This window comes from Ovis aries, chromosome 1 (genome assembly GCF_016772045.2).
Source record: "Ovis aries strain OAR_USU_Benz2616 breed Rambouillet chromosome 1, ARS-UI_Ramb_v3.0, whole genome shotgun sequence".
Taxonomy (NCBI): domain Eukaryota; kingdom Metazoa; phylum Chordata; class Mammalia; order Artiodactyla; family Bovidae; genus Ovis; species Ovis aries.
Window position 1 is genome coordinate 260,860,589 of NC_056054.1, and position 22,093 is coordinate 260,882,681.

The following is a 22,093-nucleotide window of genomic DNA, read 5'->3' on the forward strand; positions in this document are numbered from 1 at the left end:
AGGAGAGATTTCATTTTCCTCAATGGGAAAGAATTGAAAATTTTTGCACATGAATATGAAAGGAAATATTGAGTTTGCAAAAAAAAAGTTCATTTGGGTGTTTTCCTAAGATATTACAGAAAAACCAAAATGAACTTTTTGGTCAACCCAATATGAGTGAGGGGGTAAGGCTCTTGTAAATAGTTTGGGCTGCACACAGGAAAAGGAAGTCACAGCTCCTCGACAGCCTCTGCTTCCTGGTTGTCTGCCTGCTGAGAGCGAGTGAGAGATGGGTCGGGATCTGGAGGCGATTCTGAAGGGTTTACCTGCTCCATGCAGAGCTGGGTCAGTGTCAGAGCTACTGGCCTCATGGGAGCCTCAGCTGCTCCACCTTGGCTCACATGTCTGCAGGTATGGGGTGTGATGTACCCGTCAGTCTAGGTATTAAGGAGGACTAGCGGCCTGGGGTGGAGAAGGCAATGGCACCCCGCTCCAGTACTCTCGCCTGGGAAATCCCATGGACGGAGGAACCTGGTAGGCTGCAGTCCATGGGGTCGCACAGAGTCAGACATGACTGAAGTGACTTAGCAGCAGCAGCAGTGGCCTGGCGGATGGAGTGACTGCTACCATGCTCACCAAAGACAGACCACCAGCCTTTTTCCCCACCATGGCAACAACGACAAAAATCACTTTCCTACTGACTCTCACAAGGGTCACCAGCACAAATTTAGAACTCTGCCGATCAGGATGTTTATAAAGAGCCTACCTCAAGAGAAGCTTTTATTTAGAAGGGCCTGAGGGAAGGTTGGTCTTTTCAACACCAGAATGTGAGATTTTATGTAGCGTGCAGTGAGGTCTCTATGACTTTGAAACCTTCAAATAACTGGATTGTTTTTTCACTTTCCCCTTCCCTGAAAATAAAGCCCCAACACACAATTAGCTGAATTTAAAAAGCTTAAAATCTGTCCTGTACCTGGGTTCAACAACAAAACTAGACAGTGTATTAAAAAGCAAAGATATTTCTTTGCCAACAAAGGTGCATATAGTCAAAGGTATGGGTTTTCCAGTGGTCATGTATGGATGTGAGAATTGAACTATAAAGAAGGCTGAGTGCTAAAGAATTGATGCTTTCAAACTGCTATTCTGGAGAAGACTCTTGAGAGTCCCTTGGACTGCAAGGAGATCAAACCAGTCAATCCTAAAGGAAATCAATCTTGAATATTCATTGGAAAGACTGATGGCGAAGCCGAAGCTCCAATACTTTGGCCACCTGGTGTGAAGACCCTGATGCTGGGCAAGATTGAATAACAACAACCTGGGAATGGACACTTAAAGCATCATTTTGTTGTTGTTGTTGTTTACATTCTATGGCACATCTGCACACCCAAATCCACTTCATAAGCATCATTTAAAAACATTTACCGTTTTTCTCTGACACCTCTAAAGGGGTATAAAAAAGTGCACGAGAGCTGCAGCCCTCACCCTCACACACACTTCTGAGGAGCTCAGCTATGAGGTTGACATTGAAATGATTAGCTGGTTGCTGAACCAGAAGGGCTTGAGGGATCTTCTGGTCCAATCAAGTCAACCAGAAGATCAAGCACCAGATGGTCAAGCACGAGATCTCCCAGTGACTTCCCAGAAGGGTTAGTGTCAAAGACAAATCTGTCAAGGCAGTGTTCTTGCTGTTAAATCACGTGACTGGTCGACCCTAAATTCTCTTATGATTTGACATAATTAAATAAACACAGTTTACCATATCAGGCATAATGGTGCATGAGGTCGGCAGACAAGTATATCTTGAGCACAGTGTTTGACATGGATGAACTCTGGAGGGTTTTCCAGTTGGCTTCAAGCCATAAGAAAGTCCTCTTCCTGGGGGCTATCAGAGACTTTGTTGGAAGCATCTTCATTACTCTTAGCTTGATATAAAAGATTCTTATTCCTAAAGGAAATGTCAGCAACCTGATGGTGAGGGTTAACTCTTGCCCCATGAGTGGGCTGAATATCTTCCTCTAAGATCCACCAAGGTGAAGATCAGGAAAGAGCTTAAAAGAGACGAGTAGTTTCTGTGCAGCAGGAATGTTCTCTTGTCAGGCGGCTAAGCCACCAGAAGAAAAGGTACAGTATTGGGCTAACATTTCATTGAAATACAAGCATTTCTGATGTATGCATCTTTACCTGGCTTGTCCTTGGCTTTGCAAGAGCAGAGAGCATCTCTTGGGATTGTCACCAAGTCACCTTCCTGGACAGTAGCAGAGCAACCTCTCACCTTGGAAGGGAGACAGATGCTGGAGGTTGTTGATGTGGTATACGGGGTATGTTTGATGTGTGCAGTGCCAAGTGTGAGCACAGGACTTGTACTCTTGCTCAGGGTAAGGGTCCTCATTTTCCACCTCCCCAGGGGCTGGATGCAGGATCAGCACACAGCCATCACTTCTTCAGCTCAGCAGTCACAACCTTATGTGATACTTGTAATTTCATATCTAGAAACAGGAAGCATCTTTTTCATAGACTGATTAAGTATTTTTCCATAGAGGGGCAAGACCAGGTCCCCTCTACTTTGGGAGGCACTGAGCCCTTAGGGAAACCTCAGAAGATGAGAAATTGAGAGCAGAACCCCAGCATCCGCACACAGCATGGCTGGAAATGCTGCTTCCCCTCTGATCATGATACCTGGGCAGATCCGGTACCCACCCAGGCGGTGGTCCAGGCCCTGGCTCTGGCCCCTTCTGAGCATCTTCTCTGACACACACATGAATGTATGTCCCAATTGTTTTCTTCTTGAGGAAGGGCTATCTCTTTGAGGCAGAGCACAGCCCTCTCTGGGGAGGCGCGTTGCCAGAGGGTATAAACATTGCCTTTTCTCCCTACAGCTGGTTTGAAGTTTTGGGGACACAAAGAGTGCTCTGGCTTTGTCAAGCTTGTCTAGGGAGATGAAACAGGCACTCTTTGTCATGTGCTTGAAATCACCTTTCCCAAATTTTTTTCTTGTTTTTTCTTTTTTCTTTTTTTTAAGTGAGAGATTGAAAAGAGGAAAGAAAAAAAGGTACCATCAAACTGTAACAAAACAAAACAAAACAAAACAAAAAAACAACTCATGAGTGAGTGGATCACAACCAGAAGTCTAAGCTGTAACGGGTCCTGCCAGACAGTGGAGGAGGGGTGGTGCCGCCCAGGTCTGATTAGTGTTGAGAATCCTAGAGAGGCTCAGCTTTCCTCATACTTGAAAAGTGATGAGCTGGCCTCCATGGTTCCATGGAAGACACAGCGTGACATTCCTCATGACCCAGAAGTCAGCATGAATGCCATGTTCCCCATCAGTCCCACTGCTATCTCTACCCCCATCCTGCTAGGCCCATGGGGTGACACAGAGCAGCAGGGTGGACCCTGTACACCCAAGGGTTTTGTGTCACAGCTGAGGAACCCTGAGCTTACCCCCATCATTTTTTTTTCCAATTTCAACAAATACAGGATGCCTACTATGGGCCAGCTTCTTCTGTTTTGAGAACTCGGGACGCAATGAACAGAAGAAAGAGTTCTGACCTTGTGGAGCTGACACTCCAATGGGACAAGACAGGAGTAATGAACAGTAACCATGGCAAATAAAGTAAATGGTGGAGGCAGGTGAAGATGATAAAGAGATGGATAGAGAGGATAGAGGGCTTCCCTGGTGACTCAGTGGTAAAGAATCTGCCTGCGGTGCTAGAGGCCTGGGTTCAATCCCTAGGTCAGGAAGATATCCTGGAGAAGGAAATGGCAACCCACTCCAGTATTCTTGCGTGGAGAATCCCATGGTCAGGGAAGCCTGGTGGGTTACAGTCCATGGAGTTATAAAGAGTCAGACACGACTTAACGTTTAAGATTTTTAGGCTAATAAAGATGACCTCAGGAAGGCATTATAGATTAGAGATGGGCAGAGGTCCAGGGGAAAATGATCATTACTCTCAGTAATGGACAATGCACAGAGACCCCTTTAAGCTGGATCTCTTTGTAGATATTAATACCAGGCCTCATGCACATTACTACATATAAAATAGATAACTGATGAGAACCTACTGTATAGCACACTCCATTCAATGCTCTGTGGTGACCTAAATGGGAAGGAAATCCAAAAAAGAGGGGATGTATATACACATATAGCTGATTCACTTTGCTATAGAGCAGAAACTACCAGAGCATTGTAAAACAACTATACTCTAACAAACATTAAAAAAACAAACACACACAAAACCACGCCTCTACCTGAGGGATAGGGTGGACTACTTTTTGATACAGTGCTTATGTGTTGAACTCATTTTAATGAGCATTTTCAAGGTAGTATTATTGAAAACAATCCATTCCAGAGACAGACATGGTGTGAAATTTTTTATTTTTCCACAATTTGAGATAATTTTTTTTTAAAGGCAAATTTCTCAGTTTGGGGAAATATAGTAAGTTTTAGGTTGATGAAAGATAGAACTTTAATTTTTCTTCCCAGAAAGTAACATTTCATTTCTTTGTATAAAAGAAAGCAGTCTGTGAGAGCCTGTGAGGATGAAAACAATAAGCTGTCAACACGGATTAAAGTCTGAAGCCACAGCAAGAATAAAACAATTCGCATCCAGGGAGTCACCTAATATCAGGACCAGCAGGTGGTCCTGGCATGTCCTTGACCTGTTCTGCAGACACTCAGTGTTGCTGAACCTACGTAGGCAAATGGGCCTGCTTGGAAAATAAGTGGAAGGAAGGAATGTTGGAAAAGAAGAAGTGAAGCAAGGAAGGGAGGAACGGAAGGACAGAGGGAGGGATAACAGGAAAGAAATTCCTGAACATGTTTCCAGATGGCAATGGCTGGCACCAGCCTAGGGTGGTGGCTTTAGGGGAGCCTGTAGAGACTCTAAAGGGAGGGAAGGTATTTGTGCAGTCTGCTACCTGGGCAACTGAGCAGTCACCAGCATTTGACCAAATTTTCTGGTCAATGCCTACCCTTTGACATGAGACCTAAGAGAATCTGGTGTGGGAAATGTGTGTGTTGGGGGTTCTTTCTAAAGTGTACTATAAGAAGAAAATGGTTCATACTATTCTAGAGTATGTGTTCTATTGGGATGAACTACGCGGTAAATAATTTAAACTGAGAGGAAGGAAAAGAGTTAGATTTCAGCAGAGCACCACTTACTCTTGGACTTGTTTTCTCTGAGTGCAGAGGAGAGAGTCAGAGGAACAGACACTAAGTTGTTCTACTGCACAATTAGATACTGGTCATGGTGGTGACAGCACAGGTCCCTGAGGGTTGGCCCCCTCCTGCTCCAATATTCCTTCCTCCAGTGAGCTGGGGCCACCCGTGGGACTCCAGAGTGAGGGTCTGCAAACTTTTCCTATGAACAGTCAGATGGTGAACAGTTCCAGCTTTGCAGGCCATACCATCTCTGTTGTAACTGCTCAACTCTGCTATCATGACATGAAACCTCCATAGACAAAATGCAAGCAGTGTGAATGATTGTCTTCCAATAAAACTCTATTTGTAAAAACAGCAGTGCACTGGATTTGTCCTGCAGGTCATAGTTTGCTGACCCCTGGTCCAAACTGGAAGGGCCAAGTATCGTTGGAAGGTAGAGAGCAGAGCATGTGAGGAAGCTCAGCATTCCTGGCCAGCCCCTCATGAATACTCAGACTCACTGCATCTTCTGTGTTCTTCCCCACTGTCCTGCAGAGATCAGAGTCTTGGAATCCACTCTAGTTTATTCAATTGGGTTCTGGGTCCAGCCCTGGTGTTTGTAAACTCAAGCCTCCCTAGGAAGGAGGATCCAGCGACCAGTAGGAGACAAGAGAAACAGACATCAAAATAAAGGCAGACCACCTTTCTTTTTTATTTCGCTTAGACAAAATGCAAAGAGTGTCTCATTAAACTAAAAAAAAATAAACCAAAACGAAAACCAAAACATTGATTCCCCCCACCCCTTCACTGACGGTACTCATTCTAAGTAACAACAGAAGGAGGTCAAATCGGGGACCCAGTTTCTAATGGGAAAGAAAGATGTGCAAACATGACGAACATTTCCCCGGCCCCCAAATCAAGGTTCCTTTTAAATTCACAAAGAGGGTTAATTTTTTTTTTCCTGTTTTTTTTTTCTTTTTTTTCCTTTTGAATCTTGTGTGATAGAACTTCTGGTCAGAAGGTTGAATGAGTCCCCCATGCACTTTGTAGAAAATCAGTAAAAATGCAATAGCCCGTGAAGATCATAAAACTGGACTTCTTTCCCAAAAAATCAGATGCCCAGACAGATGGATCTCACACTCAGACAGAAAAAAAGCAGGAGAGTCTTTGCACTGTCTGTGGGGTTTTTTTTTTTTTTCCAGCATTTTCTCTCTCTCTTTTTTTTTAATATATTTTGGCAATTTTCTTTCATTATAAATATTGGAATTCCGTAAAAAAAAGGTAGCTTTGATTGACTTTGTTAAACCGTATTTACAACCGCTGTCCAGTCATGCTGTTGGTTATACCAGGGTGTAGGATTTGGCGTAGGGATTGTTGCCTTTCAAATGGCCCCGTGAGTCCAGCAGCGATTCCTGGGAGCTGCTCATCTTGGCTGCCTGTCCCAGCTCTGCCCCCTCGCGCTGAGGTAATGTGGCCACAGCCCCCTGCTGCCACTGCTGTCCCTCCCTCGTGGAGGCCGTGGAGGAGGCTGCCTCCATGGGGATGGGCTCAAGGACTGGGGGGCGTTTCAGGGTCCGACTTTTCTGGGGCTCCAAGCACGCCTGCCCTAAGCTCGGGTCCCTGCTTGTGCCTGGACCACTTCGGTTCAACAAGAAGTCCATTCGAAGGTATGGAGGCAAGTGGATGAGGTCACCTGGAAGGAAATGCAGAGGATTAGGTGGGCTCTTCAACTTGGTCTATAGATACCTGGTGACCCTGTGCATATGTGATGGGCCACTCAGGGTGTAGAGGTGACTGTCACCACGCCCTCCAGGTGCCTTTCCCAAGACCCTTGGTCAGAATTCCTACAAAGGCATCATCTTCATCCCCCGACCCTCCACCAGACACAAGGAGAGCTGGCTTTTGTACAACTTGTTGACTTGAGCCATAAAAGTCGTACTTAACCAGAGAAACAGAAATCTCAAGGTACTTTGAAAGAAAAACTTAGGCTAAAGGTAGCAGTGCACGCTGAGTATAAATGGTGACAGACCAAACCCTGGACACAGTGGGCAGTGCTTAGGAGAGTGCGAGGCTTGAAGAGAGAGGCAGGGCTGCTGAGCAAAGAATGATGGCGTCTCAGCACCTCCATGGAATTATGTGACCTTGGCTGTCATTTAGCTACTGGTTTCTATGATTGCTTTTGGTGGAAATCCCAGAGTACATGGCCTCCTTACCGGGCTTTGCCTGCCTGCTAAACTGCTTGTGTCTTTCTGTTTCAGTCAGTGCCACGTAGAGAGAGGAGAACAGCTAAGACTGAGTATCAGGGTTACTACTTCCTTCTCAGGACCACTCACTTTCACTTCTATGGTGCCAGGGAAACAACCCTCTTCAAGAGAACCTGCTGCAGGGAGAATCCAACTGAAGAGTCCAACTTCTCCCCTCTCCCTAGACACTGAGGTCACCTTCTGGCTTGCTCCCAGCACTGCCTGAGACCACAGGTTCTCTTGATGACTAATCCTGTCGATTTGGGGTTTCCCAGTGAGAGATTTGCTCAGGGCTTCCCCATTGCTGGGCTGCAGCTGAGACTCTCCATGCCCACCTCCTCATTCCCCTTCTCCTCTGACAGGTGGCACGCCTGCGTCTTAGTCTGTGGACTCTCTTTGCCTGCTCTGCTGTAACTGAGCAGGACCCTATGAGGCCTTCCTGCAACACACCCTGGCCATGTCCTCTGCCTGCCTCTTATTTGTAGAAAAACTTTAGCTTTCATGGCCTTGCCCAAATTCCAAAGAATAAATTTAGTCAGAGAAATAAAATACAGAAACAAAGAACAACATTCAAGCAAGACAAAATAATAACAGTTTAGCCAATAATCAAAGAAAAGGACCTTTACTTCTTCCTCAAGGGCTATAGATAATATTTTCAGCTGTATCCTTTGAGCTGTTTTGCAGATATTGAAACCCCCATCAGGTAGAAGAGGTTAATTTTACACTGATCACAAGCACATAAATCCCTGACCAGTTAGAAGGTTGATGATGTTGATTTCCTGTGACCTCACCACCAACCACAGAAGAATGTCCCTAAGCTGATTATGCATCCCAAATCCTCTCTTCAGCATGTAGACCCTTCCTCTTTCTTTCTGTATAATCTCTGAGCAAAACCTGGGGTTTGGGGATTTGGTTCTTTGGGACATGAGTCCACTTTCTCCCCAGGTTTGCCAGCTTCCTCAATAAAGCTATCTTTTCTTTGGCCAACACCTGTCTCTTCATGTTGGATTCTTGAGCAGTGGGAAGCTGAACCTGAGCTTGGTGACACTGCTTCTTGTTTATCTCTTTATTCTTTGCAAGAATGCCTCCTGAAATCCATTGCATATATAATCTGCCTTGGCATCTGCTTTTTGGAAAATCTGAACTGGCACAGCTACCATCACCATCAACTATAGCAATTGTTCTTTGAAAGTTGGACTGTGCCTCTAATTGTCATGTTCCATGGCTTCTTCTTAGCACCTCTTATCACTGCTTCCTTCTATAGAACCAACAACACCTCATGCAGTTGATCTTTCTGTTCACAGAACTCTCAGCTTCCATGTCACTGTGCTTTCCCAGAGCAATTCTTGCACCTCTGACTGACACTTGTCAGTCCTTTCCTGGACCCTATCCTCCATCCATCTTCAAGTACAGGGTTTCTTCAGTGGCCTGAGCTCAGTCCTCTCTTTGGGGCTCAGCCCTCATCTAATCTCATTATGAATAGCTCTCACATCCATCTTTTCCTTTTGCTCACTCTCTCTTGAGCCCTAGACTTGAATTTTAGATGCTTTGCTAAATATTTCCACATGACTGTCCATTATGAATTTTAAATGCCACAGTCTATAAACCCAGTTTATGAAGGCCAGCCCCTATTCCCAGACTCATTTCCAAAGGCCACTTTCTCCTTTGTGCCCAATCATTTTAAATGTCATCCTCATCTTACCAGAAATTGATGCTTGAAACCTCAGATATTGATACCTCCTACCCAGGTTAATTCTACTTGAAATTAATTCTACTTCTATCTGTTGACTCATTGTTGGTCCTATCTTCATGACCCTAGTTCAAATCTTTAATATATCTTGTAGGTTTCCTAAATGCATGAGCACAGTTTCAGCCCAGTCACTAGATATGCTTTGCAAACTACATCCTCTGGGTCTGAGTTGGACTGAAGCCTGGATCTGATCTGTTGGCAGTTTAGGAACAGTGTTCATTGTGTAGCCTAGTGCTTCCGATTGTTCTCACTTTGAAAAGCAAACAGACAAGGGATATTTGTACAACACACCGGGATGAGTGCAGTGGGCTTTCCCTGGCCACACTAGGGGTGAGAGGCTCACCTGTAACTCCTTTATGGCATACCTGGTGAGCAACTCTGGTTAGAAAATGGCCTGGGGGCAGGCAGTCCTGGAGCTGAGAGACCAGGTGGGAGAATGCGCAGGTGAAGGTGGGCTGAGCACCAAAGGGAAATGAGAGTGCATGTGATTGTGAAATGTGGAAGAGGCTCAAGGAGAGGGCTCTGGAAATGACCACAGGTGGGACAGGTGAAAAAGGAGGAAGAGTCAGGGATGACTCCCTTCCAAGTGTCAAGATCAGGAAACCTGGGCAGACAGCAGGATCATTCATTCATTGCAAAAAAAACTGCCTAGGAGAAAAATCACATTTTGCTGGGAAAAGATCGTGGGTTTTGTTTCAGACTTGCTGAGTTTGATGAGGCTGGGGACACCGCAGGGGAGATCTTAGTTACATATCTAAGCCATAAGTCATTCCTTAACTTTCTGAATCGAAAATCATTGGCAATTCTTGCTTTTTTTTTGCTTCAAAATATTCCCAGCTTTCCATGCCTTCCTCAGCCAACCCCTTGTCTGGAGCTTCCTGTGTCCAGCAGGGCTGCTGTGAGCTGGTTGTGGTGCTGACAAAGAAGTGAGGTGTGTGCAATTAGACAGTGACTTAAACCCCAGAGGAGCCTGGTGGGCTACAGTCCATAGAGTTGCAAAGAGTCAAACAAGACTGAGAACACATTCACAACCCCTGCCCCCACCCCCGCCACACACACACACACACCCACCCACGTAAATCCCAAAATCTTTGAAATTGAGGTTTACTCACTGAAAGAGAAAAACCATTTAAACATCAGGGAGAGACTGCTCAATGGTTAGGAGAACTAGAAACAAAAGCAAGACAGGCTGAAAAATTACTGGAAAATTCATTTTGCACAGTATAAATGAGCATAAGGATTTTCAAAATGCTTTGGGTTTCCTTAAGCTTTGTTCCCCCAGGATAAGAGATATGATGACCTTATTTCTGGGAAATTTACCGAGTTGATTTCTGAGTCCTTGCATTACACTGTTATGTTATTTGGTATTTTTGAAGCAAGAATCCACTTAGCATTTTCCCATTGGCTTTTTCAGGATCTCATGAAGTGACAGTGAGTAATTATATATGATCTCATTAATATTTTTAGTCTGTATTCCACTAAAACAGCCCCAGGACACCTTGGATTTGGCTTACTGAAGTCAAGGTACTTGTAATTCAGTGCTAGCTTCATACAGTGAACTGGATCAAAGGAAAGCCCAATAATAAATTCTTGACAATAAATTGTCCACGACACTCTTAGAGAAACAAATGATGTAATTTGGCATTCTTGTGAAATGGGTTTTGGTGACTTGATGTATCTGGACTTTGACTTAGAAAAAATGGTGGCATGAATTTTACTGTTATAGACCCTAATGTTTAAGATATATCTAGCTGTGTATCAGCTTTAGTCCTGAAAAATAAAACTATTTAATTAAGAAAAAAAATAAAACCATATGTCCCTAGTGCCTTTTTTGATGGCGGTATTGAAAATTCTCTGTCTTCTTTTATGGTTGTGGATGTATTATTCAACCTTTTCTATTGTGGGCTAATTATTGTAAACAAATATCACGAAAGCCTTGTCTAACTACCACAGCCTTGTCTAACTCAATGAAACTAAGCCATGCCCTGTGGGGCCACCCAAGACGGGTGAGCATGGTGGAGAGGTCTGACCCAATGTGGTCCACTGGAGAGGGCATGGCAAACCACTTCAGTATTCTTGCCTTGAGAACCCCATGAACAATATGAAAAGGCAACATGACAGGATACTGAAAGCGGAACTACCCAGGTCAGCAGGTGCCCAATATGCTACTGGAGATCAGTGGAGAAATAACTCCAGAAAGAATGAGAATGGAGAAGGAAATGGCAATCCACTCCAGTACTATCGCCTGGAAAATCCCATGGACAGAGGAGCTTGGTAGGCTAAAGTCCATGGGGTTGCAAAGAGTCAGACATGACTGAGCAACTTCACACCACTACCACACCATCACGAAAGCATTAACAGAGCTTTTATGTTTTATGTCATTAAAAAAAAAAACTGGAACAATTTCTTTGTAGCATGAAAAATAGTTTTTTTGCATGTGAATCAACATACCCTAATGAACTAATTTTGAAATTTTAATATACCCAATTTCCTGAAAGTGATCATCTGTCTTTATTCCAAGAGTCCAATAAACACATTGGATTTACTTGACTCTTTCATTTATTTACATAACTAATATTATTTTTAAAACATTTTGTTCAAACGCTGAGAAATTGTGGAAGGCATTTACCTCCACGTTTCTTTTAAAATGTAGGTCAAGAGTGCCTTATGCTGCTTCTGTGACCCAACTGAATCTCGAGTGCTTGGCATATTTGCAGTGCGTTGTCACAGATTCAGGAATGGGTCTCCATCTCAGCAACTCCCCACTGAATGAACGGGCTTATTAAATTCCTAAAAAGTATTAGCATCTTAGTCCCAGCCGGATTGTGGGGATGCTCATGAGCTTGATTATGTGGAACGAATGTGTCTGAAATCAAAAGACAAAGCCCTCGATACCTGCCCCCTGCCTGCAGAGGTTCCCGCTTTAGATGGAAGGAATGAGGTAGCTGGAAAAGCATGGTGAGAATTGGAAATCCTTCATAATGAAAACAGCTCAGCACCAGGTACAAGGGCTTCTTGTTGGCTTCTTGCAGGCCTGCCAAGCATCGCTGAATAGTCAATATCTCTGAAAGATCCAGTTTTTCAGGCAAAAGCTTGATTAAGTTGTATGATGCTCTCATTAACGCCTTTCGACAGTGTGTGTTTTCTGATTAGCACGTAAAGTAGCTCTTTCAACTGTGTGAATGCTGCAAATGAGCTCTCTTAATAATTCATGCACTGATGTGGAAGAAAGCACCAGAGTGATCATGGGGAGTGCTGTTTATTAAAGATGCTTTATGGCCACTAAAATCCCACCGCTTGTGCTAGTCCCAGTTGTTTGTTGTTTACTCATTAGGACATGTCCGACTCTTTTGTGACCCCCTGGACTGTGCAGCTTGCCAAGCTCCTCTGACCATGGGATTTCCCAGGCAAGAATATTGGAGTAGGTTGCCATTCCCTTCTCCAGGGTCTAGTCCCAGCACCAGTTAGGAAGCTGGATTCTCTAACTGTCCATCCATCTCTTAGGTTCTGCAGATATCTATAGATGTATGGACAACCAAGCACTTGGAGAGAAGCAGAATGTGAAACCGTCCTGACAATCTAGACACCTACACAGCTGCTTTCCTTGATCCCGGACTCTCCATCCACCTGTTTCATGTGGGAGGAACTAAATGACGTTTCTAATGGTGGTGATTAAGGGTGAAAGTCTGAATAACATGGTGCTCAGTTGCTCAGTCATGTCCAACTCTTTGTGAGGACTGTAGCCCTCCAGGCTCCTCTGTCCGTGGGATTCTCCAGGCAAGAATACTGGATTGGGTTGCCATTTCCTTCTCCAGGGGATCTTCCCCACCCAGAGATTGAACCTGCATCTCTTATGTCTCCTGCATTGGTACCACTAGAGCTACAAACCACCCAGGTGTTGAATCCTGGTCTCCCCCATTGCAGGCAGATTCTTTACTGTTAGAGCCACTTGGAAAGCCCCTGGATGACACTGTCTGCATTTAATCTGAAAGACTTAAGTCTGGGCTCAGTTTTCTTATTCATAAAACAGGAATAAGAGCTGAATCCACCGTAGAGTGCTGGAAGGAGGGTTTAATGAGATAATACAGGTGAAAGTTTTATTGTCAGATGTCTCCCTTCCCAGAGAGTCTGAAGTTACAGGGCTGGAAATCAGCCAGGTGAATGAATCGAGAACTCTTCTTTTACTTTAGTTTCTGTCTTTTGTGGGTTGACTAGTGTCCCCCCAAAGACAGGTCCATATGCCAACCCTCAGCGTCCAGGAATGTGACCTGATTTGGAGAAAGGATTTTGTTGCAATTCAGTAAAGGATCTTGAGATGAGATCACCTGAATTTAAGGTGGGCCCCAAATCCAGCTACTCTGTGCATGCATGCTCAGTTGCTTCAGCTGTGGACTATAGCCCTCAAGGCTCCTCTGTCCATGGGATTTCCCAGGCAAGAATACTGGAGTGGGTTGCCATGCCTTCCTCCAGGGGATCTTCCTGACTTAGGGATCAAACCTGCATCTCTTTGGTCTCCTGCATTGGCAGGTGGGTTCTTTACCACTAGCGCCCCCTGCGTAGCCCTAGTGCAAAAACATGTGTCCCTATGGAAAAAAAAAGAAAATAGAGGAGAATCTGAGGGACAAAAAAGGGAGAAGGCAGAGATTGGACTGATGGGACCACGAGCAGAGGAACACCTTGAGCCTCCGAAAGCCAGAAGAGACAAGGAACAGATTATTCCTTGAAATTCCTGAGGGAGTACAACCCCATTGACACCTTGATCTCAGCCTTCTGGCCTCCAGAACTGTGAGAGAGTACATCTGTCCTTCTGAGCCATCCAGCCTGTGGCGATTTGTTAGAGGTCACAGGGTCCAAACACAGGGTATTCCCAGCTGGGATGGGCTGGGAGCCTCACAGGATGCCTCTCTGAACATTTCTGCCATGTGGGATAGGCTCTGCCCCTTCCACCAAAGACAGGAGGGACTTTCTTTTTAATGGTCAGTAACAGTAGCCAATATGCTTGTGGTTTCCACTGTCCCCAAGGTGTGCCTTCGGTGGGCTGTCCTGTCATCCATCTTTCTCTGCTGAGGCCAAGCCGGTCACTTGTCCCTGGTCCCCTGCTCCCTGGGGAAGCAGGGTCTGCCCAGTGGGCACCCAAAGACCCCTGCTGCCCAGCCTGGGTCGGGGGAGATTCCGGGAAACCAGGAGCGTGGGGCTCACGTTCATTTCTTTGGTTATAACTTCCCCTCTTGGCTCTCCTCTGGCCACCTCTCCACTTTCCCACTCTCTCTTTCCTGCTTGGTTTCCGTTGCTTCCCAGGTGAAGAATCCCATGGACAGAGGAGCCTACCAGTGGGCTACAGACCATAGGGTTGCAGGGAGTGGGGCAGGACTAAAGCGACTTAGCACACATGTTGCAAGTTTCATCCAGAAAATAAAAGGCATAGGGGTGGGGAGTAGAGCACAGTGAGCGCAGGCGGGAGGGGGTTAGGAGGTAGCTGAGTGCAGAGCAGGAGCCAGGCTGACCGGCTTCCAGGGGAGACAGAGGGAGTGTGTGTGTGTGTGTGTGTGTGTGTGTGTGTGTGTGCGCATGCATGTGTGTCTGTATGTGCATGTGTATCTGTGTGTGTGTGTGTGTGCATGTGTGACAAGAGGACAGAGATGGGAGTGTATCAGAGCGGAGGCTGCATATTGAAAGGCAACGTTGCGGCTATAGGAGAAAAGGGCAGAGTCCGGCGAGAGCCCGGTGAAGACTGTAGGGAAGGACCCGGGGACCCCAGAGCTCCCTTCCTGCCCACCTTCCTCTTCCTTCCCTCCCTGCCCTGCTCACCTGTCTGCCTGCAATTCCATCTCTTCTAGCATATCCCCAATCACCTGATTCAGGTAAGCTAGTCCCCAAAACTCAGTGGGAACCCAAAGATGGTCCTAGGGTCTGAGTCCGTGAGGGCTGCCTCCACCCACTGGCTTTCATGGGTTCTAATTGTATGTCTGTGCTCCCTGGAAGGTCACGCCCTGTGCTCTGCTCCTTAGGAGGATGATGGCCCTTGTGTCAGAGTCGTGGAGGCGGGAGAGTGGGGAAGGAGGTGAGATGAGTGGGAAGAAACACCGAGCTGCCCAGCCAGCCTGGTCAACATGGTGCTGAGATGGATGGGGCAGGGCGGGGGTGAGGTGGGAACGAGAAGGGCAGGGTAGAGGAGAGACAGACAGAGACAGAGAGAAGCAGAGAGATGGGGAGAGAGAGACAGAGAGATGGGGGCAGAGAGACAGAGAAAGGGAGAGAGGCAGGGAGGAGGGGGTCAGAGGAACACGGCCAGAGGGAAGCAGATGGATGTCATGGAGACATAGGACCCGGAGAGATGACTGTGAGAGACACAGAGCCACGTACAGAGAAAGGTCAAGGTCAGGGGACAGTGAGTCACAGGACAGTGGCAAAGGCGTCTGGGTTATGACTGCAGCTGTGAGCTGGCCCTCGACCCTCGACAGTCCACCTGCATGGGGGCCTCTGTGATACCTGGGTGTTGAGCCGCGCCCTTCATCCCTGCCCTCCCCACCGCCAGCCCAGGCGCTGCGCCAACTCATGCCCTGAAGGATGAGAGGTGATTTAGCCATTATTTCCAAGTTATGCCTTATTATTTGACATAATGGGCCATTTCTCATCCTCTCATCACTGCCCTCAGGGGTCGGTGCCACCAACATCCCCAAAAGTTCAGACTAAATAAGTTGGCATCCATTTCTCTCTCGGTAGTTAACTCTGCTCAGTGGTGTGCAGATAACTCCTGGCCATGGGCTGCAAGCCAGCACAGTGATCCATCCTAACATCCATCAGCAGATGTGAGCTCAGAGAGTGTCATCCACCACCCCGGGGCCTTCAGCCCTGCTTGGCCCCACTGTGTGAAAACTGCTATGTTAAACTTGCCTCTTTTTAGCTGAAAACCAGGACACTCCCTCACCCCCCACACCCCACAGCTGCCTATCAGGAAAGCAAAACCTCCTGAACCTTCTCTATCTGTTTAGACTCACAGGCGATGTTTGAACGCACTTTAACTTTGGAAGAAAATGACAAAGTCATTCCCAGCACAGAACGAGAATGGACCAACTCAGGAACTCTGTAATGGACTTGAACTCTGTGAATCTGGCTGTGATAGGGTTCTGGCCACTTGCCACACACACCCTAGGAAAATAAAGTCTACAGTTGAGAGCAGTGGTTCTCAGCTGAGGGTCATTTTGCCCTCCAGGGCACACACAGCAATCCCTGAAGCCTTCTGGAGGTGTCTTGGTTGGTAGGGCATCTGCTACTGGCTTCTAGCCCAAGGCCAGGGATGCTCAGCATCCTGCCATGGCCAGGCTGGTCCCGGCCACAAAGCTTCACCCAACCCCAGATGTTAACGGCACTGCTGTTGAGGAGCCCTAGCTTAAACGGTCCAAGCTCTGAATTCCAAGGGGTCCTTACTTCACTTCAGTTTTATTCTGTGCTCAGTCACTCAGTTGCGTCTGACTCTGTGACCCCATGGACTGTAGCTCACCAGCTCCTCTGTCTATGGAATTCTCCAGGGAAGAATACTGGACTGGGTTGCCAATCCTTCTCCAGGCGATATTCCCAACGCAGGACGGAACCTGCCTCTCCTGCATCGTCTGCACTGGCAGGTGGATTCTTTACCATTGTGCCATCTGGGAAGCCCTAATTTTGCTTTTAAAGCATTGGATTCAATCAGAATAAGGAACTGTACTCCTCTGTCCCTCCTACTCCACAAGGAATTACAGCCTCAGTTTGTCATGGAGAAAAGTAAGGGATGTGCCTGATGGACCAGCAATCAGAAGGTCTATGTCAGACTGGCCCTGAAGAGGTGGGAGCTCAGAGCCATGGGCAGGTATGCGTGAGAGCGGGCTGAAATCCTGCCTTGAAATACTGCGTCTACTCAAGTAGTTCTGTGACCCCTGCGAGCTTTAACTCTTACTTATATAAGGGAAGGGCTTCTCAGGTGGCGATAATGGTAAAGAACCCACCTGCCAATGCAGGAGATACAAGAGATGCAGGTTCAATCCCTGGGTTGGGAAGATCCCCTGGAGGAGAGCATGACAACCCACTCCAGTCTTCTTACCTGGAGAATCCCATCAACAGTGGAGCCTGGTGGGCTACAGCCCAGTGGTTCACAAAGAGTTGGGCACAACTGAAGCAACTCAGCATACATGCATACAAAGGAAATGCGCCTGATTGTTTCCAATGAAAATCTTGAATCTTAAAAGAGTCTTTCTTATGCTCTGAACTATCTCATCTGTGAAAACTGGTCAAGCACTTTTGAAATAGAAGTTTAGGGATAAAAAAGGGACAAATGAATGCATTTAGGGGGAGCCTGGAACTCCAAGACACGTTCCAATAGCTTTCTTCTCCCTGCTGGACAATTCTTTATTCGTTAGCAAGTGTGAGAACATGTGCACACTTTCACAAAAAACTCATGCAGAATGACAGTGAAGCAAGCTCCCTGTGGGCTCCAGTCTCCTCTGGGGACACATCAAAAGGAACTTTCATCAAGCTCTAACAAGGTTTGATGTCTGTGCTTGGATGGAGCTGGAGACTGATGCAAAAGTAAGAAGCCAAGGATGCGTACCTTGACTTCTGGCAATTTCACTTAAAAACCACACAGACTTGCAAGGATACTACAGCATCAAAGAGCTCCTTACAAAGGGGAGTATGTAGTCTGCCCACATCCAAGCCCGACCAGATCTAACACTTTTCCAGTTTAATATTAATGTTGCAGTGGTAATGAAAACTCGTAAACAAACCCCTCTTGGTAAATGAATCTTCACTCCCAAACGGCAACCAGGAACAACTCTAAATAAGTAATGTGAGCTGGATACCAGAGGTCCCGCCTGCAGATTCTGTTACCATTCTTGGCTTGTACCTAGGAGGCTTCATGCATTTTTAAGGGCTCATCATTATTGTGACCCTCCTACTTGCTGGCGAACTTTTCAAAACCACACTGAGGTATGAAGTGGAGCTTTAAGTTTGTCTGTGCTCATGGTCCTTCTGAAATAGAGTAGTTCTGGATAAAAAGCAGGATTGGAAAATCTGCTTACAGGATAGGTGAGCTGGGAACTCGCTGTAAGGGCATTCAGAGGCCCTAGTGGGGAAGGGTCCATGAGGGTCAAAGGCAGCTCCAGCTCCCATGTGACCCCTCAGGGACCTCCCACATGACACCCTCAGGGACCCCCTACACTGGGGTGTATCCCTCACTCTGAAAGCAGGACCAGTTGTGGAGTGGATGCCAGAAAATACAGGCTGGAGGAAAGGAGGGAGGTGGGGAGGTTGGGTGGGAAAGAGCAAGGCTACCTCTAGAAGGATGGAGGCTGGGACCTCAAGCCTCGTATGTGTGTGTGTGTGCGTGTGTGTGTATGCACACGCAGGGACATGGCTACATGTGCACACAGCAACAGCTGGGAACAAGGCCAGCCTTTGCAGGGGATGTGACCTGAGCAGAAGCTGGCTGGTCTTTCAGGTGGGAACCCTGCCTCTCACTCCACACTCTTCTCTTTTGTTAAACACACACACACTCAGGAAAGCATGAGGTATGGGAGGAATAGAACCTAAAACTAAGACCCCCAAACTGCTTCATATAACTGTTTACTCTAAGAGCCAGCAAGTTGGAGGCAGGCAGTGGCCATTTCCAATCAGAAAACTTCCACTGCATTTATTGCGGCGGAGGAGCAGGGTCAGGGAGCCAGTCAGGGAGATACAGACATTCAAGGCTGGAGCCCTGGTGTCCACCTGTCCATCAGAAGGAGTGTGGGGGTCCTGCCCCTGCTGCTGGCGGGGCCAGGTTGTATTAGGTTGCAAGTGTGAAACTTTAAATTGATTTAAGTAGCTTCCTGCAGTGGAATCTCTTGACTGCACAGGATATGCATCATGAATAAAGCAGCAGCAGGAATCCAAGAAAGTCAGAAACTGGCTCCAGGTGCTACCTGAAACCAAAAATCGGTACTGTAACCGAAGTATGAGAGCCACCTTGACCAAGAGGAAAAGACACTGTTAAACTTTCCAGCTGCTTCTCGGGAAACAGAAGGTTTGTTAGCTTTGTTTTTAAAGTGTAAATGTGTGTTAGTCACGCAGCCATGTCCGACTCTTTGCGACCCCATGGACTGTAGCCCACCAGGCTCCTCTGTCCATGAAATTTTCCAGGCAAGAATACTGGAGTGGGTAGCCATGCCCTCCTCCAGGGAATCTTCCTGACCCAGGGATTGAACCCAGGTCTCCTGCATTGCGGGCAGATTCTTTACCATCTGAGCCACCAGGGCAGCCCCAAAGATGGAAATAGCCATGCCTTATTGAAGAAAACCAAAGTTACAAAACTTGCATTTGATTTTAAGTACACAAGTCCTAAAAAGGCAGCAAATTCAAAGTTCAGATGTGTTAAAAATCTAAAACTAGATTTTGATAACTGACTTGGTAGTAGCTGTCCACATTTCATTGGGAACTACCCCCATTGGTGGAAGAGAGTTTCTAATCTTAAGAACAAGATTAGAAAATAAATCACTTTGTTTAAAGTTAGGCTGGAAGATGGAGTAGACTTAAATGTACTCTTTTATTTTACTAATAATTTCTAACAGTTGTAATATTTGAACCAATTGGCAAATCTTTTCATCATCACAATCATCATATATTAATTCATTCAATGACATTTCTTAAGCACCTACTATACATCAACAGTGATAGGAGTATATATTCAATTAATTAAGTCAATTGAAAATATTTCTTGAACACTTTATGTTGTCAGATATCTGATAGGCACTGGGGGGAAAATGAAGGTAACTAAGACATGTTTCCTATTTTCCTGTAGCCACAGTCTGGCCAAATTTATTTAACTTAATCCTGATTTGTAAAGAACTTAAAAGCTTGGGGTTATAAATGGAGAGAGAGAGAGAAAAAAAAAAAAGCTCATCAAAAAAGAACTGATGGCAAAGAAACAGATATCCAGAGACCTGGATGATTAATAAGCATTCAGAAACACGAGGGAACACAGGTAAATAATTTGGTTTGAAAGACCTACTCAAGGAACTGGTAATTTTGACAGTCTCCAGTCAGCAGGATACTACATTGTAACTTTGGGTTTTGTGCCCAGTGTTTAATTTAGTTTCATTATAAAGGAGATACAGGAAGGCTTCCAGAGGATGACATATTTTTCTAAAAGCATATCAAATGTTCAATAATAATTTTGGCATCTAGAGTGGACAACACAGTTTGTGGATGTTAGAATTCAGGTGAATTTAAAAGCTTATTCATACCTAAAGTTACAAAATCATTTTAGCCTAAACAGTATAGTAAGGGACTCCCCTGGGGGTCCAGTGGGTTAAGAATCCACCTTGTAATACAGGGAATGTGGGTTTGATTCCTGGTCAGGGAATGAAGATCCCATGAAGTGGAGCAACTAAGCCTGAGTGCTGTTAACTACTAAGCCTGAATGCCACAGCTAGAGAGTCCATGAGCCTCAACAAAAGATCTCACCTGATGCAAGGAAGACCCACTTGCCACAACTGAGACCCAACAGCCAGATAAATAAATAAATAATTAATTTAAAAAGTGAGATTAAAAAACAATATATAAATAGTGTATATATTCAGAAAATAGTACCTTCTCTAGGTTTTTTCAATTGTTCTGATGGATCCAGGGAACAATTTCATGAAAACAGTTCAAACATGTTTTCATATGAGTCAAAAAACACTGAAACAAGTCATCAACAAAACACAAACCTTAAACTATTTCAAGACCTGCACACATACTTAGTGCTCCTCCGGGGGCTCGCTGTATGCAAGGGGAAGTGTGGTGTGTGTCTCAGATGGGAGTGTGTAGTTCTTAACTGCTGCTCAAGTTGTGCCGGACTCTTTGCGGCCCCATAGACTTAGCATGCCAGGCTACTCAAATACTGGAGTGGGTGCCATTTCCTTCTCCAGGGGATCTTCCCGACCCAGGGATAGAATCTGCATCTCTTGCATCTCCTGTATTGGCAGGCGGAATCTTTGCCACGGCTCTACTTTTATCGGCCAAATATGGATGCCATTTTCTTAATTTGCCTTACTAGAAATTACAATGCAATATTAAGCAGAAGTGGTGAGAGCAGACATCTCCATCTTATTCCTGATCTTAAGGAAATAGTATTCGACTTTTTACCATTGAGTATGATGTTAGCTGTTTCACATAGATGCCCTTTCTCAAGTTGAAGGAATTCTCCTTTATTCTTAGTTTGTGGAGTGTTCTTATATTTTTTTAGAAAAATGTTGGGTTTTGTCAAATGCTTTCTCCGCCTTGAATGATCATGTATCCACCACCCCCCCCAATTCTGTTAATATTAATGATTTTATATTGAACCATCCTTGAATTCCTGAGAAGTCCCACTTGGGTCACAGTGTACAGTAGAACTGGGTGACACACAAATGAGGTGGATGCTCTCCAGGAATCAATGGCCATAGAAGAGAAAATAAACCAAGGAAGGGGTCGGGGGCAGCACCTCATCCTGAGACCTTCACTGGGGTCCCTATGGGAGCCCTAATGGCACGTCAACCAGGCAAGACCCGAGTGACCACTACTGCTGCTGACATCTGCCTCAGGCGACACACAGCTTACACAAAGCCCAGACAGTGGGCGTCTATGTCATTCCCATTTTACAGGTGAGCCCACGGCAGCTCAGCAAGACTAAACAAAAGCCCAGAGGCTCATTTTTCTCCTCTCCTGTCTTCCTCAATCTCAAGCTGTACAGCCTCAAAAGAGTCATGATATTTATCCTACACTTGCATCTGCCTTGCAAATAAATGCCAGCAACAAAAAGTCCTTTGGATAAAATCACCCACCGAGAACATCTTCTCCCTGAGGAGGTAGACAGCACAGAAATAAATGAAGCCATCATTCTTGATAGTCAGCTGGTGTGGATCTTGACTCGGTTTGGGAGATTAGTTGCTGGATAGACAATTTTTATTTTATATATATTTTATGCATTTATAAAGCTTTTTTCAGCCTGGC

General features: G+C 45.7%; 1 protein-coding gene across 1 annotated transcript in view; it reads right to left on the minus strand.

Moving 5' to 3' along the window:
* Positions 1–4,334: 4,334 nt before the first annotated feature.
* DSCAM (DS cell adhesion molecule) overlaps positions 4,335–22,093 on the minus strand; it is an 827,097-nt gene continuing 809,338 nt past the window's right edge. The window contains exon 34 of the mRNA XM_042237343.2: positions 4,335–6,809. Within this exon, the coding sequence (XP_042093277.2) occupies positions 6,457–6,809 (353 nt within the window). The 3' untranslated portion in view covers positions 4,335–6,456. The remainder of the gene's footprint in view (positions 6,810–22,093) is intronic.